Genomic DNA, 15255 nt, shown 5'->3' with positions numbered 1-15255 from the left:
TTATTTCCAAACTAATTTATTTCTTGAGTCCAAAACCTTCTGTGATCCCTGGTCCTGACAGGAGATCCAATTTCTTAAGCCTCAAACTCAAATTCAAAGTACTGTGGGTCGAAGTAGTGGATGCGGACATAACCATCCTCTCCACCGCTGCTGTAGCTGGAAAGAGAGAGCCAGAAGCCTGTCAGATGCCTGCTTGGGGAGAGGCAGGCCTGAGGGCGGGGGGCTGGGCAAGGGCAGAGACTGGGCCCAGGTTGAGCTCAGTCATACACCAGGGCCTACCTCTTGCCATCAGGATGGAAGGCGACACTGTTTATCGGCCCAAAGTGACCCTTGACTCTCCCAAACTCTTCTTCAAAGGCCAAGTGGAAGAACCTGGCAAGAAGGGACAGTTAGCCCACTCCTCCTCTCCTTCAAAACACTCCAGAGATACAATTCCCCAACTGCAAACTTGGGGTAATCGGATAAGGGGACATGAGTGTGAAGTTGAAGCCCAGGAACACTGATGGCCAACACCAGCCTGGACACCAGCTAACACAGCCTACCAGGTGCTGGCTGTTCTAAGGCTCCACAGCCATCAACGACCTTATCTCACTTGTGTCACTTTATGAGGTAAGCACATGCCCACCAGCCCCATTATACAGCTGGGGGTAGGTAGGCACAGAGAAATGCAACGTGTCTAGGGCTTCCACTGAGTCAAGAGCGCCTGCTCTCATTGCTCCCGTCAGTCTCACTGGAAGGCCCCAAATCTGGCTGCCAATGAAATAAGGGAAGTCTGTGTCCTGGTTTGTGTCCAGGATGAAGGCCATTCCATGAGGTTTCAGTCTGGAAGAGCCTCTTCTCCCTTTACCTGGCCTCAAACTTGCCAATCCTCGTAGAGGTGGTGGTTACGTCCATGGCCTCCTGACCGCCGCCCAGCACCACCTGAAGGACAGAAGACATCCTGGACAGGCCCAACGGGCAGGCAAGTCCATTTTCTGCCCCCACCCCATGTAAGCTTCCGCTACACCCCACGTCAGCTGGAAGGACACTACGGGTAGGGGATGAGCAGTTACTGCACTACCTGCTGCGTGTCCCCTTGGGCTTCCCCATTATCCAGCTTGGCAGCTGATCAGCGACTCTGCTCACCACCGGGTACCTTCCCCACCCAGGGTTTGTAGCTTAACCGCCAGACAAACACCTGGACCCTGGAAGCATCTGCACACTTCCGCAGGAAGTGGAAGTAAGGGCCCCTTACATGGTCATAGTTGGGAGAGAGGGCAGCTGAGTTGACGGGGCGTTCTGTCCGGAAGGTCTTCTGGTGTTCGAGGGTCGTGGAGTCAAAGAGCTGAAGAGAGAAGATGGGAAACACCTGTGAAAGGAGCTTTCTTGGGGGAAGTCAGGCAGGTGAAAGCTGTGCAGAGGGGTGGCCGTCAGACCTCCGCCCGGGCTCACCTTGGCCGTGTTGTCCTTGGAAGCAGTGACAAACATGGTCATGTCCCTGGATAACTGGATGTCATTGATCTGCCGGGAGTGCTCCTTGACATTCACCAGCACCTCTCCAGACTGGGAAGGGAGAAGCGAAGCTCTGACCCGCTGCTCAGCCAAGCTTCCCTGCTGTCTTGTCCCAGCGAGGGGCGGGGGCTGGGTTGGAACTGCCCAAGTGTCCCCTGAATCAGCATTTACTCCCCCAAGCCCAAGTCTCTGTATTAACTTGGCCCAGCTGTACAAACTTCCTAAACATCTACAAGAACACATGCTCTGATGACAAACCTGTGGACCTAGGGATTCACCATCATGGGATGGCAGAGATGCTTGCATTCATTCCTTCTTCCAACACATACTTGCCAAGCATGGTGCTAAGCACAAAACAGCAGCTTATTTCACTTAATCTTCGCAATAACCCTACATAGTGGCTATTTTAATGGAAAAATCCCAAAAAACTAAAGTTCAACGAGGTGTTGTGACTGGCCGGGCACATACCTAAAAGGCAGAGAGCCTGTGCTCTTCCCTCCCAGGTGTCCATCACACGAGGACAGCTGTAGGTCCCTCTTTGTTAGGCCTCCTTCAAGGGCCACTCCATCTCCTGATTTCCCTTCCCAACAAACCACCCGACACACTGTAGTAGAAGTGGTAGCAGTGTTACAAGGCGGTTCTTAAAAGCACTTCTTAGTCGCTCTTTCTGGAAAACAAGATTCCAAAAATCCCACTGCCAGGAGTCATGTGAGGGGACAGGACTGTGTCTGAGACCCTTGTGATGGGCACCTGGCCTGTGCTCTCTAAACACTTCCTTTTTAGGAAAGATTTGTTATTGGGCCCTCTCTGGTGGTGCAGCAGGTTAAAGCATAGCACTAAGAAGCTAAAGCCCTTTGGCATGAGTTCAAGCCCCGCTCCGGAAGTGATCCCACATGGCGCGGCAGACCTCTCCTGACCCGCTGCTCCCCTCAGCAGTGTACTTTGTCAGCCTGCTCTGCTCCCCACTCTGTCTCTGGTGAATCCTCTCACCACACCTGAGCCTCTGGCCTGTACCCCAGTTCTGTATGCATACATAAATAATCTTAAAAAAAAAAAAGATTTGTTATTTATGTATGCATTCTGGGGTGCAGGCCAGACATGCAGGGGAAGGAGGTGAGAGGATTCAACAAAGACTGAGTGGGGAGAACACGCAGATCTACTGAAATACACTGCTGAGGGGAGCAGCAGGTGAGACAGGAGCAGTCTGCTGCCCATGTGGGTCAGCTTAATGGCTAAGATCAAACCTCATGGCAGTGGCTGTGGATGGCTTCAGAGTGCTGCGACTTAACCCCGTGCGCCTCCAGGGAGGCCTTGTAAATACTCTTACTGGAGAACTAAAAGGCCTGCACTGTCTTTCACCCATAGCAGACTCTCAGGAAACTATATGTTTTACCTATCTTGTAGAAAGAATGTTTTCTAGTGTCCTAGAAATGCAGAAAGATGTCCTGGAATGATGTCATGGAAGGGTCATGAGGTGGGACGAATCTGACTCCCACATTTCAGGGAAGCAGCGCCAGCGCCTTGCCTGGCCTATCTGGCAACGCAGATCAGTCTGCTGGCATGAAGCATCTCTAAGCCTGGACCTTGCTTCCCGTTCCCTTTCTGCAGGTGGCCTGGTGCCCTCGGGCCATCAGTGCTTGCTGAGTGACTAGTTTTTATGGCCTGCATTCTAGCATTCCCCGGAAACACAGGCACCCAAACCTGAAACCTGAAGGACGTAACCTCCCCCTACCCTCTCTATCCCATAACTGTCACTGTCAGATTGTGACAGTGGCTACTGCCTAGTTCAGGTCTGTTCTACAAACTATAGCCTGCAAAAGATAACCATGTACCAAGGCTACCAGCTTCTAAGTCTTGAAAAATGTACTTGAAGCCCCTCCCCCTCTGCGACAGAGGGCACTTTCTGCACTTGGCTGAGGTCTCTATGGTGGCACGATGTGCAAGCTGACATGGGTGGGCTGTGAGTCTGCCTACCCTGGGACAGGGCACATGTCCCATTCACTTTGTCCTCAGAGCCTAGCCTCAGGCCTGGCAGTCAGTGGGAGCAGGAAAATGCTTCATCGTGGTCATTAATAATGTATCCTGAGACCTTGTGACAAGTTTTCCAACATCCGACGTCATTTGACAAAGAGGCTCCGTGAAGTTATACAACTTGCCCAAGATCACACAGGGGGCAAGTGGTGAAAGGTGCCTTCCTGCCCCTGAGCAGTAACTGCCCCTCAACCCCCCATGGGGAATCGCTCCAGCGGTCTCAGGCCCCACCCACCCCTTACCTTGGCACTGTACTGGTTGAGCTCCCCGCTCTCGTGGCCTGCAATGATGCACTCCCCCAGGGGGCCCCAGACAGCGCTGGTGATCTTGGAGTCATTGCAAGGGATCTTCATGTAGGGCTCGTTGCTGTCTGTGCGCACAGCAGATGTCAGGTCCTGGGCCCTGGCGCCGCTCCCTTCCCCTGAACCTCCACCCTGGCCCCAGCCCTCACCGATCTGGCTTGGGTCGCGCAGGTCAAAGAAGCTCACAAAGCACTGGTAACCCATCTGTTTGTCTGTGGAGAACATGATGATATTGCCGCCAAAGTCAAAGCCACAGGTCCGGACAGCTGAATTGGTCTTCAGTAGGGCAAGCTGCTTCCCTGGGAAGACGCGGAGTCTGGGTTACTCCTTGCCCATCGCCAGCTGGGGGAGGAACTCTTCCTACCTGCCCAACATCAGTTCTGTCCTCCTGCTAGTAAGCCTGCCCACCACCCTCCTCTTCTCTGTGCCTCTCATCTTGTGACACCTTCCCACAGCCCCTCCAGAGATATCCCGCTAATGTGACACAGCAATGTCTTCCCCTCAGAAGGCGCCCTTCACAGCAAAGGCTGCGTCCCCAGGGCCCAGCAAACATTTACTGAAGAGAACAGCTTAATACAACTGCCATCTTCAGCTGCAGCAGTTGCTACCTGAACTTGCTAAAGCAAAACTCTCCAAAGTAAACACAGACCATACTCTGGAGCCCCCGCAGCAGACAACCCCCATGGCGTGTGCGCCCTTCGGAACAAAGCCACGCCTCTGCTCTGGGCAATCACAGGCTGCCTGGCCCTAGCCTCCTCATCTTCTCCTCTACTGCATTCCCCATGAAGCAGGAATTCCCTCCACATCAGCTGACTTGGACACGACACTTGCTGTGCTTTCATTCCCGCATGGGCCAAGGCGGTGACCTCGTTCTCATCCTTTAAGCCCCAGCTCATATGACATTAATCTTGGGAAACCTTTCTGGGCTGCTCCCTCTGCACTCCAGAAAATTAGCTGCCCCCTTCCTGGCCCCCACGGTTACCCCACGCTTTCTCTAACATGCTTTGCCGCCTACTGTCGCACCTCTTTTCTGATTTCTTTCCTATTTTCTTCCACCTTTTGCTTCTTGCACCAGGGAACCTCTTTGGGTTTATCTAACTCCCTCGAATCTGTTCACCTCAACAGTATATTGTAGGCCCTCAGTATATTGCTGGAAAAAATGAATACCCAGGCTTACCTGTTTCACAGTCCCACAGACGACAGCTGTTGTCAGCTGAGCCGGTGAGGACATGTTTGGTGTCCCCTGAAGAGTGTTAAGAAACATGACCAAGTTGACCTGAGCCCTTGTCTTCTTGGGAGCCCAATGGAACCACCTCCCCGATCAGGTCTGAGTCGCCTTTCTTCCTCTCTTGCCCCAGAGCCTTCTCATCCCCTCATTCAGGAACTTGTCCTGACAGTTCTACTGCCAGTGAATGGACTAGGGAGCAATTACACATTATTTTCCAGAACCACAAAACATGCCAAATTCCCAACCTCCAACTCAGCAGCCCCTCCAACATGGGCAGACCGCAGCAGCAGGGACTCCAAGGAAAGACAAGGATACAGTCGGCGTCCACACACCACACAGCTCCGGTATGGCCCGTGTAGGTGCCCAGCCTCTCGCCATTTACAGAGTACCACACATTGACGATCTGCAGGAGTCAATGAAAACGTGACAGGATGGCCCTCATCCAGCAAAGCAGCGGCCTACTTTACCCTCAGCAGGCTTTAGCCAGGCCAGATTCTGCCTTCTCCTGCTCATCTCAGGAAACAGCAGGTTGCTGGCGAAAAGCCCAACTCCTAGCTTTTCCTCCTTGTTGCAGGTAAGCGACAGAGGAATCAGGAGGCTTGTTAAAGTGTCCATTTGCCAATGTACCAGCCCTCCTCCAAATTCCTAATCCCTCGAAAGAATAAAACATTGTTGTGCCAGTCTAGAAAACCAGCAGCTAAGTGTCCTGTAAAAGTGGAGGCAGTGGCAATATGGTGGGAGGGAAGCAGGTTCCAGTCCCTGCTCAGTACCATCTCAAATACACTGCTTCTCCTCTCTGAACGTCAGCTTTCCCAACGGTAAACAGCCCTGACAATCATGCCTTCTTCAAGGGATAGCTGTGAGCTCCAATAAGATGATGTATGAAGAATTTAAATATAAATAACACTGATGAGGCATTTCTGTGCCCTAGGTACTGTAATAAGCAACTGATGTGCACCACCCTGGTGAAGCCTAAAGACAAGCCCATGAAGAAGACAATGTTAGTAGCCATATTTTATAAAAATACAAGTGTAGAAAGGTGAATTAATATACCATTGTCACACTACCAGTGGGTGCAGGAGTCAGAATTTAAATCAGGTTTGTCTGGTTTCAGAGCTCCAGCTTTTAACCATTAGAGCTCATTTCCTCCATATGGAGAGGCTGTCACTGAGTGGCAAGTGGGGCCCAGAAGGACAGACTGAAATGAGACCCGGGCCACCTTCGTTAAGTCCTGTGTCCCATGCTGTTCATGGGCCTGCTTTCCCTTCTACAGATGTTCTGTACCCCTGTCTCGGTATAAAGTCTTCCCCAGAACTGTCCCCTTCCGGCCCCCTGGACGAGCTGACCCTCGTCCCCGCCATCCTTCCATAATGCTTTTCTTCTCTCTGGCTACTCTCTCCTACCAATGGGGTCATTACCCACCTTTTCATATAGAAGGTTCTCACCCACCTACCCGCGGGGTGGGGAGTCCTCTGGTCCCTCTCTGATGGCAAAATTGGCTTTTCCACCACTGCCCAGACAAAACCAAAACTTGCCCCGGGCCCCTCCCGCCCGCCCGCCCGCCAGCCCCGGCCGACGCTCACGGGGTCCTTGGCCACGGTGAAGAGGAGGTCTCCCTCGCGGTTGTACTTAATCTGCGTTATGGACCGCTCATGGCCCTGCAGCAGGATCGGCTTCTGCGGGCAGAGGAGCAGCGTGTCAGAGCCCCGGGCCGGCCCCCGCCCCAGCCCAGGCCCCCCAGCTCAGGGGAACTCACCATCCCAGCGGTGCAGAGAGGAAGGCGGCAACGTGACAGGACCGGAAGAGGCTGGGAGCAACTTCCGGATCGCGGATCCCGCCCCCTCGTTCCCGGAAGTAGAAGGAAGCGGCGTTGCTATGGCGGCGTCTCTCGGTGGGTAGGCGGTCCCGCCGCTGAGGAGATTCCCAACCCCCAGCGGGCTTCATTTCCCACCCCTCCTACACTGCCTAGCGGTGACCGCCGCTCCAACCCCAAAAGGGGTCCGTCTCCACGCCCTCCGTGCTCTGCGCCACCCAGCGTCGCGCTCGGGCATCGGAGACCGGAGGGTGGCGAGGGTGGCTCACCAAGGTCGGCGTCCTGAGGGCCCAGCCGCGAGGGAGGCCAGCTGAAGGCTGGGTCGCGGGGGAGGCGCGCGGGGGTGAGGAAGGGTCACTCGAGTCTCCCTCCAGGGCAGGTGCTGGCTCTGGTGCTGGTGGCAGCTTTGTGGGGCGGCACGCAGCCGCTGCTGAAGCGGGCCTCCGCAGGCCTGCAGCAGGTTCAGGAGCGCACCTGGGCCCGGCAGTTGCTGCAGGAGATGAAGACCCTCTTCTTGAATACTGAGGTGCGTCTGTGAACGGCCTCTCTGAGAGTGGAGAGACAAGAATTTGGTCCCTAGAGTCAAATAGATCTGGACCCCACCACGTTCTTGCTAGAAACTCAGACCTGTCACTTGTCCTCTTGAGCTTCAGTTTCGTCATCTGTAAATTGGGAATAATAACGGTAACTGTTTTTAGGGCATTGTGAGGTGAAGCTTGGAGCGAGCCACACCGAGGATTAAGTGAGGTGAGGCACATGAAGCGCTTAGCATTGGGCCTGCTGCACCATCAGTGCTCAGTCAATGACTGCTGTTGTTATCATGATCCTCCCTACAGACCTTTCCAGAGGGAAACTCGGGGCTCATGTTGGCCCTGGGGAGAGATGATTAAGAAAGACATGGAGAATTATCTTACTAACAGTCTGGTGGGAAAAACAAAACAAGTCACAACTATCTCTCAGGCCTAAGGGCTATGAAAGAGGCACCCATAAAGTGCTGAGTAAGTTTAGAGGAGGAGGCTGGGGTTAGGGTACTGGGCGTGGGGTAAGAAAGATATAAACTGACGGGTTGAGGGAGAGACATTCAGGGTGAAGGCATGGAGTGTCGTTTTCTCTGTGCCCTGGAAAGGTTCTTTTCAGAAAGTCTGGTGCCCCTCATCCCTTATAGCCGCTCTTCCTGCAAGGAGAGGCATAGCTAGAAGCTTGAAGGCAGCTCTGCTCCCTCAGGCAATCGCACTGACTGCAGATTTCTTTTGTTTCCAGTACCTGATGCCCTTTTTTCTCAACCAGTGTGGCTCTCTCCTTTACTACCTCACCTTGGCATCAACAGGTGGGTCTCAGGCTTGGAATTGCCCTGGCTAGGGGTGGAGGCCGCCTGGAAGAGTTTTTTTTGGAGAGAGAGCCTGAAACACCTTGTTCCTACAAGAGAGAGTCTGTTTTGTCCGGTTCCCTCTTTGCCGGCTAGTGGCTGCCAGGGTTGATGTGAAGACAGGCTGTCTTGTGAGCAGCAGAAGGAAGGTTCTTGGTGCTGCACCAAGGGACTGGCTGGGGCACTCGTTTCCACTACATAGTACCCACCTGACCTTGAACAAATCCCTTACTTGAGTCTTGGTTGGAGATAATGGGGTTCATAGCATTGTGAGGATTAAATTAAGTGTATGAGAAGCATCTAGTTGACAACCCGGCGAGCTCTGTAGTTGTCAGCAAATATAAATTTCCCTTCCTCCATGCCTGCTGACTGCCCTGTTCCAGATACTGTGCTACCTTTACAAAATGTATTTCATTCTGTGACCCAGTGAAGCAAATGTGATATCCCTGTTTAGGAGGTGAAGTGACAGAATTTTGGGCAACTTGTGTCACTTAAGTGCAACTGTATGTTAGTGCAGAAGGATTTAAAAAAAAAATACTTATTTATGCAATTAAGACCTGGGGTGTAAGCCAGAGGTGCAGGGGAAGGAGGTGAGAGGATTCACCAAAGACAGAGTGGGGAGCAGAACAGGCAGATTGATGAGGTACACCACTGAGGGGAGCAGCGGGGAGACAGGAGAGGCCTGCTCTGCCATGTGGGTCTCCTCCCTGGCTGGGGATGGAACTCAGTGCTGCAGTGGCTGCAGGTAGCATCCTAGTACTGAGACCCAACCCCTTTTGCCACCATGGAGGGCCTGGGGCACAGGTTTTGGAGTCCAGCCATCTCAATTTGCTTCAACTTATGCAACTTCTTTGAGCCTTTGTTTTATCTGTGCAAGATGATGATAATACTCTCCTTGCAGTGAAGATAAAATGAGGCACAGAAAACTTGTGGAACATAATGTGTGCTTAATAGATGTGTTCATGAGTTCATTCAGCTGCATTCCTTGGGCTTGGGGCACCTGCCTGTCAGGATCTTGTTGGAACCTCTTTGAGTGCAGCCACTTTATCCTTATCAGCAAACCAAGGCAGTCTCAGGCTTTGTAGTTTAGATCATGGTGCTGGGCTCCCGCCACACAGAATTTGGAGTTGGGAGACCTAGGTTTGAATCCTGAACATTATTGTGACTTCATTTGGAAGATGGCATCTTTTTTAAAGGGCTTTTTTGATAATAAAATGAAAATGCCTGAAAGGCATTTTGTACATCTCAGAGATTCTCTCTGTTCTGATCACTCAGATCTGACACTGGCTGTGCCCATCAGTAACTCTCTGGCCATCGTCTTTACTCTGATCGTGGGGAAGGTCCTTGGAGAAGATGTTGGTGGAAAACGTAAGTCAGGCCACTGCAGTTGGGGAAGCAGCTCCTTGGGCTTTGACACTGCTGGTTCTCTCCCAAAGCCATGGCTCCTGGGTGGGTGTGGCGCCCACTCCCTAGCAGCTCCCCCACTGCCTGGGCCAAGTTTCCTTCCTCTGGCCTGACCAACCCCATCTGAGGCTTTTCCTCAGCCCTGCACCAGCTGCCCTGGTGTGGCTGAGTGCAGAGCCCCTCAGTTTCTACTCATTCTCCCAGGAGCACTTGCAGGCATGGTGCTCACCGTGACCGGAATTACACTCTGCATCGTAAGCTCAGCGAGCAAGACCCAAGCGCACCTCTGAATGGGACGGCGGCACCCGCCATGCTGCTGGGTGACTCCCGGAGCCCCTGGGCCACGAGCTGCAGGCAGAAGGCCTACCACTTCTCCCCTCTGAGCCTCAGCTTCTTCATCCCTGATGGGGATAATAGCTACCTCATGGATGGAAATAAGAGAACAAGAGGAAAAAGGTTTTATCTTTCAAGTGCTGTCCGCCGGCTGGGATTTAGCACAAGAGACTTTGCCCTCGCCCTTCACAACCCTTCTGCTCCAGCAGCTCTCTTCCTGACACCATATTAGGCACCCAGCACGGCTATGTTTCCTGTGATCTGGACCATCACCGCATCAAGGAGGGACTGCTGAAGGCCAGTGGCTCCCTGAGGGCCTGCTGCAGTCTCGGAGCCAGAAATGTAAACGGGGCCTCCAGGGCTCTGTCAGAGCGAGTTGGCTGGCCGGGGTGGGGCAGGGGAGGTGACTGGTGGAACCAGGGAAGAATGGCAGATAGCAGGAGCTGAGCTGTCAGATAGCATCGCTTATTCCACCTAGGAGGCCGGTGGACATCCTATTTGCCTGGCCCTGAGACAGACACACTTGTGAGCCACAGCACTGTCTGACTGTAGCAGTGGTGCAGTGCCTGCCCAGTAAAAGCCTGTAATAAATAGGCAGCAAACAGATGGAGGTTGGTAAGTATTCTTTTATTGTGACAGACCCGCTCCCAAGTTGTGCTCTCCTGACCAAGCTCAGCTGAGCCACTTTCTCTGGCCACAGAGCCCCATAGGAACTGGTCTGGGGGAGGGGGGCGGGCTACTCTACTCAGAGGGGAAAAGCCTGGGCTGTGGGTTTAAGAGCGGAGTGGGGAAGGACAGAGGACGCTGCAGTGCACCCTGTGAGCCCAGGGGAGGTGCTGGTTCATCGGAAACAGGCCTCAGGAAGCTGCAGAGTGGCCGTCCAGGTCTGGGCTGGAGCTGCTGCAGGCTCTCAACAGGGTGGGGTAGGAGCTGAGGCTGAGAGCAGCCCCAGCCTCAGGCCTCTGCCGCTGTCTGCTGCCCTCTGGAGGCAGAACGGAGCCTTAATTTAGCATCCCAGGTCCAGGCTCCAGGCTCCAGCCTCCTGCTTGGGGACCCAGGAGAGAAAAAGACTTCTCCAATTAGTACCTGCCCCCTCGTTTAACAGGTAGGAGAGGGCCCTCCCTGGTGGCACAGCAGGTTAATGCGCAGCACTATGAAGCGGTCCACAGCCACTGCAGCCTGAGTTTGATCCCAGGCTGGGGACCTGACCCACATGGCGCGGCAGACCTCTCCTGTCCCGCCCGCTGCTCCCCTCAGCAGTGTATTTCAGACTATCTGCCTGTTCCATCTCTGGTAATACCTCTCATCCCCACACCTCTGGCCTGTACCCCAGTTCTTGCATAAATTAAAAACAAAAGGCAGGAGATCAAAAGGATTAAAGCAGAAACACACAGTGGTCAAAGGCAGGAAATGGGATTTTGAGGAGACACTCAGCATCTAGGGGCAGAACTCTGGGACCCAAAGTTGCCAGTTTCCTGCTCAGGACTCAGTCCCAACTTAGTGCTTCCAGCCCCAGCCCACCTGATCCACGGGTTCCTCTGTCCTGGTGTCTTCATCTTCTGCTACTTCCTGCGCCCCTGCCGTCTCCCTCCTTGGGCCGGCTGCGCCATACACTCCCTTGACTGCAGGTGAGGAAGGCAGTGCTGGCTGGCGCCCAGCTCAGGCATCTAGGTGCTTCCCTGGTGCCCCCCTCCAGCCCGGGAAGCTTGCTTCACGCTGCCTACCACCACCAGCCAGGCCTTTCACTCCAACCCATCCCTTCCAGATCCCATCCCTGAAGTGTCACTGCTTTGCATCCCCATGTGCTGCTTCTCCCACATGGATCCCTGTGAAGAGATTTGGGACCGGATGTGCGCGTGGGGGAGCAGGAGGTAGCTGTGTGGAGGTCAGGGCCAGCTCCACCTGTGCATTCTAGCCCCCGGCCAGCCCCAGAACAGCAGGCCCATCTTGTGTTGCTGTCCGGGTAGCTGAGAAGAGCTGGGCCTCCAGGACCCCTCACCTGATGAGAGAGAGAGTGTGGGAACCTTGCTTTTTGGCTGAATGGCCTTCTGGGGTCTGGCGTAGAAAGCAGATGACCCTACTAGTCTTGGTTCCTCTGGAGAGGGCTGGGCTGCCTGTGCCTTGGGGCTGCGGGCCTGCGGAGGGACTGGGCTGTGGGTGTTGCTTACTCTGACCTCTACTCCCAGGCCAGGCTTAGCGCCCAGTGCCTGTGGGAGACTAGGAGGGCTGCTTTCCCTCTTCATAACCTGCATCCTCCCTCCCTGCTCCCTGCTGCCATCAGGCTGCCCCGGCCAGGGACTGAGCAACTGATGCCTGGCACTCAAGGGGCCCAGTGCAATCAGGTGCTGCCCCCATTTCCCCTACCCAGTGCTCACTGGCTCTTCTCTTGAGAACTCAGGTCTTGGGTTAAAAGGGGAGCTGATGCGCTCCTTTAGGCTCTACTACGCAGAGATGCCATGTCTCTCCCAGCATCCAACCTGGCAAGGAGGCATTTGGTCTACCAACTCGGAGTCCTGAGCTCTGCATCGAGCGTGGCTGAACGAGCTTTCAGGCCAGGCTCCGTCTGGGCCCTGCCGTTCAGCTACTGTGTCACCCTGAACAGAATACTTCACTCCTTTGGGCCTCATTCTCTCCTCTGGAAAATGGAGAAGCTCTAGTGAGAGAAAGTCAGAGCCTGAGCTACAGGGCCCCTCATCACTTACCCCCTGCTTATAGGGTCTAGACTTCAGATCTGGGGGATACCTGCAGTGAAAAAAGACAAGGCTTGCAGCAGGCAGGAGGCCATGGGTAGGTGGTTTTCTCCACTCTGACCTGCTACTCCACCTAGCAGAACGTACCAGCACCCCCCATGGAGCGAGGAGCGGGGCACCAGCAGCTCCAGGTAGGGGAGGGCCTTGAACTCATCCTCTCCAACAGCCACATAGTACCGGCCACTCGCCAGGGCCTCCCCTGCTGACAGTGGGAGCCCTTCCATGGTGCAGAGCCTGAGAGGGAGAGGAGCGAATAAGGGCCAGTGGGAAGATGCCTGCTCTTGTTCAGCAGACTGTAAGGCGTGGGTACAGCTACTCCAAGGTTCCCTCCTGGTTCCAGGGTCCGTCACCGGGCTCTGCCCTGGCTGCGAGGGTGGGCATGGAGGGAGTCCCGTTGGGGGAAACATGCTTCCCTTTTGCTTTTTAATGCTCAGGAACAGCTTAAACCAGGTAGGGTACTCCCCTCCGGGACTTTGGACCTCCCCAGGCACCATACTCACTTGCACACGGCCCCGCTCTTCAACTTGGCCTTCTCCGTTAGGATCCTCAACACCGCTTCCCAGTCTTTACTGGCAACCTGGGACAACTTTAGGCTAAATGGGGGGCTTGATAGGTCCCCATTCCTGAACACACTGGGAGAAAAAGCAGCCTCATAAGGTGGACAGTCCCCAGGACTGTGTGTGAGAGGTGGCACGGGATAGAGCATCTTGGACTTCTCTATCCCCACCATTGCCTAGAGGCTGCTGGAACAAAACCACCCCATTTTCTTGGTCATACTGAATCAAAAGTTTCTTCCCCTGCTCCCCAACACCAGCACTCACTGGATAGAGCAGGAAGAACCTGCAGGTAGTTGCCATCCAAGGTCCCCATCACACTGGTGGTGAGTCACAGGAGGACCCTAAAAGCCAAGTCAGGACCCCAAGTCAGGAATTGAGGCCTCTGGTTTGGGGTCTGGTAGTCCAAGGTGGGGAGGGAAAGGAACCAGTGCCACAGGAGAGGGAGCAGGAAGGGGGCTGGTCACACCCTCCACCAGCCTCTGCCTCCCCTGGGTCACATTCTAGCCAGTCTCCTGCTCCCTGTGTGTTCTCCAGCATCTTTCCTTTGACTTTCACTTTATCCTGGAGATAAAAGCTGGGAAAGGAGCAAGGGACATTGTCCTGATAGCCTGCACCCCAACAAGGATAGGATGTAGAGTGCCCCGTGGAACTGGCAGATCCTGCTGTTTCTAGGGCCATACTTCCCACACCAAATTGGGGACAATCTTGGAAGGGAGGGAAGACGAGGGCGGGGGTGGGGGGCCAGCTTGGGCCAGGACTCACTGGTGGTCTGCTGCTCTTTCCACCAGGATCCTTCGCTCCAGGGACTAAGTAGCTGAAAGGATAGACAGGAGACAGGTCATCTTGGAGAGCCCGGGGCCGAAACAGCCTGGTATCGGGCCCTTCCCGTGGGAACATCCTCCGGTATCTCAGTCCAGAACCAGGGTGGCATGGAACCTCCCTTAGGGCCTGGGTCAGGCCCAACATTCAGACTAGCCCCTCAGATGCAAAAGACAAGAGAAGTTAGCTCACTATGCACTCTGCTGTGTCCCAGGAGTCTCATTCAGGAGGTAGGTGGTTTTATCTTATCTTGCATGGGGCTGAAAATTGACTCATCTAAAGTAACACAGAAGCGACAGAACCTGGATTTGAAGCCTTAGATATCTAACTTCTGACCTCTTGCTCTTTAGTGAGATGAGCAACCTCAGCCTTGAGCTGAGCAGGACTTGAAGCCAGTGGAGTTGAATTCAGCTATCTCTAGCATCGCAGCCCAACCCTTGGGGACAGAATGCCTCAGCACAGCGGCACATGCCTGGCGGCAGGGCTCGGGGTCTAGATAAAGGGGCTCAACCAGCTCTCACAGGCTGGTCCTGGCTCAATGGGCTTAAGCATCAGTGTCAGCTTGGACTTTAACTGTGGCACCACTGTTTTTACTTATTTTTCTTGGTTTTCTCTAAAAAAACATGGGCCAGACCACCTCCTTCACGAGGCTTCCGTGTCCCCTGAGGAAATGCGTAACCGGCCACTACCCACCTCCCTCTCTAGCTGTTACTGACCCCCGTCCACTTACTGGAGCTTGCGGAATGGTTCGAAGCCGGCAGCCACATACCGTCCTCCGTTTTGCAAGTCGGCCAAGTCAGTGACAGGGTGGCCATGACGGGGCGTGTAGAGGGCACGCACAGCCAGAGGGGCCTGCACTGCTGCTGTCACCTCACAGAGGAAGGTCTCCAGGGTGGGGAAGCGGCGTTGAGTCACCACCAGCTGGCGGCCTGGGGAGAAGGGGTCCCCATTACGGTAAACCACCACCTTCTTAGCCGCTGGACTGCCACCTGCCATAATGTGCCCTCTCCAGACGCAGAGCTGTTGCCAGGCAACTAAGGCAGAGTTGGGAAAGGCGCCAACCAGAGGTCCAGGCCTGCCCTCTCACCCAGCATGGCAGGGAGAGCCGCTGGCAGGAGCACCGTTTATACTTGGGGCTCCACCCGGTCTGCCCTTGGTGTG

The 15255-nt window shown here is 54.4% G+C and overlaps 3 protein-coding genes across 3 annotated transcripts; 1 reads left to right on the top strand and 2 right to left on the bottom strand.

Moving 5' to 3' along the window:
- On the bottom strand, positions 1–6878 carry EIF3I (eukaryotic translation initiation factor 3, subunit I). The gene is made up of 11 exons (XM_012722441.1): positions 6809–6878; positions 6636–6728; positions 5368–5455; positions 5002–5067; positions 3974–4123; positions 3765–3892; positions 1432–1542; positions 1235–1324; positions 848–921; positions 280–372; positions 1–156 (listed from the first exon to the last, which is right to left on the bottom strand). Exons 1-11 carry the CDS (start codon positions 6809–6811, stop codon positions 75–77), a joined length of 978 nt encoding a protein of 325 aa, XP_012577895.1. The 5' UTR covers positions 6812–6878; the 3' UTR covers positions 1–74.
- A 2-nt stretch (positions 6879–6880) lies between these two features.
- TMEM234 (transmembrane protein 234) lies at positions 6881–10574 on the top strand. Its single transcript, XM_004679418.2, has 5 exons — positions 6881–6943; positions 7240–7391; positions 8126–8192; positions 9507–9599; positions 9840–10574. The coding sequence occupies exons 1-5, from the start codon at positions 6928–6930 to the stop codon at positions 9923–9925; spliced, it is 414 nt and encodes a 137-aa protein (XP_004679475.1). The 5' UTR covers positions 6881–6927; the 3' UTR covers positions 9926–10574.
- Positions 10575–10626: 52 nt separating this feature from the next.
- DCDC2B (doublecortin domain containing 2B) lies at positions 10627–15090 on the bottom strand. Its single transcript, XM_004679417.2, has 9 exons — positions 14825–15090; positions 14038–14089; positions 13540–13616; positions 13219–13350; positions 12806–12952; positions 12671–12710; positions 11968–12103; positions 11490–11590; positions 10627–11010 (listed from the first exon to the last, which is right to left on the bottom strand). Exons 1-9 carry the CDS (start codon positions 15088–15090, stop codon positions 10975–10977), a joined length of 987 nt encoding a protein of 328 aa, XP_004679474.2. The 3' UTR covers positions 10627–10974.
- Positions 15091–15255: the final 165 nt, after the last annotated feature.

Source organism: Condylura cristata, unplaced genomic scaffold, assembly GCF_000260355.1.
Source record: "Condylura cristata isolate star-nosed mole 26May11 unplaced genomic scaffold, ConCri1.0 scaffold00008, whole genome shotgun sequence".
NCBI classification, from domain to species: Eukaryota; Metazoa; Chordata; class Mammalia; order Eulipotyphla; family Talpidae; genus Condylura; species Condylura cristata.
The sequence above is the reverse complement of the archived record's forward strand: the minus strand, read 5'-3'. Positions and strand labels throughout refer to the sequence as shown.

What these genes read in the sequence shown, in the direction of transcription:
- EIF3I (XM_012722441.1), bottom strand. An exon ending in TCTCTCCCAACTATGACCAT is followed by an intron (nt 922 to 1,234) that starts GTAAGGGGCCCT and finishes TCTGTCCTTCAG; the next exon opens with GTGGTGCTGGGCGGCGGTCA. An exon ending in ATTGGCAAGTTTGAGGCCAG is followed by an intron (nt 373 to 847) that starts GTAAAGGGAGAA and finishes CCTTCTTGCCAG; the next exon opens with GTTCTTCCACTTGGCCTTTG.
- DCDC2B (XM_004679417.2), bottom strand. Translation starts at nt 15,090, where the DNA reads ATGGCAGGTGGCAGTCCAGCGGCTAAGAAGGTGGTGGTTTACCGTAAT. An exon ending in TCGCTCCATGGGGGGTGCTG is followed by an intron (nt 12,711 to 12,805) that starts GTACGTTCTGCT and finishes TTTTCACTGCAG; the next exon opens with GTATCCCCCAGATCTGAAGT. An exon ending in CAGAGGAACCCGTGGATCAG is followed by an intron (nt 11,011 to 11,489) that starts GTGGGCTGGGGC and finishes GTCCCCAAGCAG; the next exon opens with GAGGCTGGAGCCTGGAGCCT.
- TMEM234 (XM_004679418.2), top strand. An exon ending in CCCTCTTCTTGAATACTGAG is followed by an intron (nt 7,392 to 8,125) that starts GTGCGTCTGTGA and finishes TTTTGTTTCCAG; the next exon opens with TACCTGATGCCCTTTTTTCT. An exon ending in AGAAGATGTTGGTGGAAAAC is followed by an intron (nt 9,600 to 9,839) that starts GTAAGTCAGGCC and finishes TCATTCTCCCAG; the next exon opens with GAGCACTTGCAGGCATGGTG.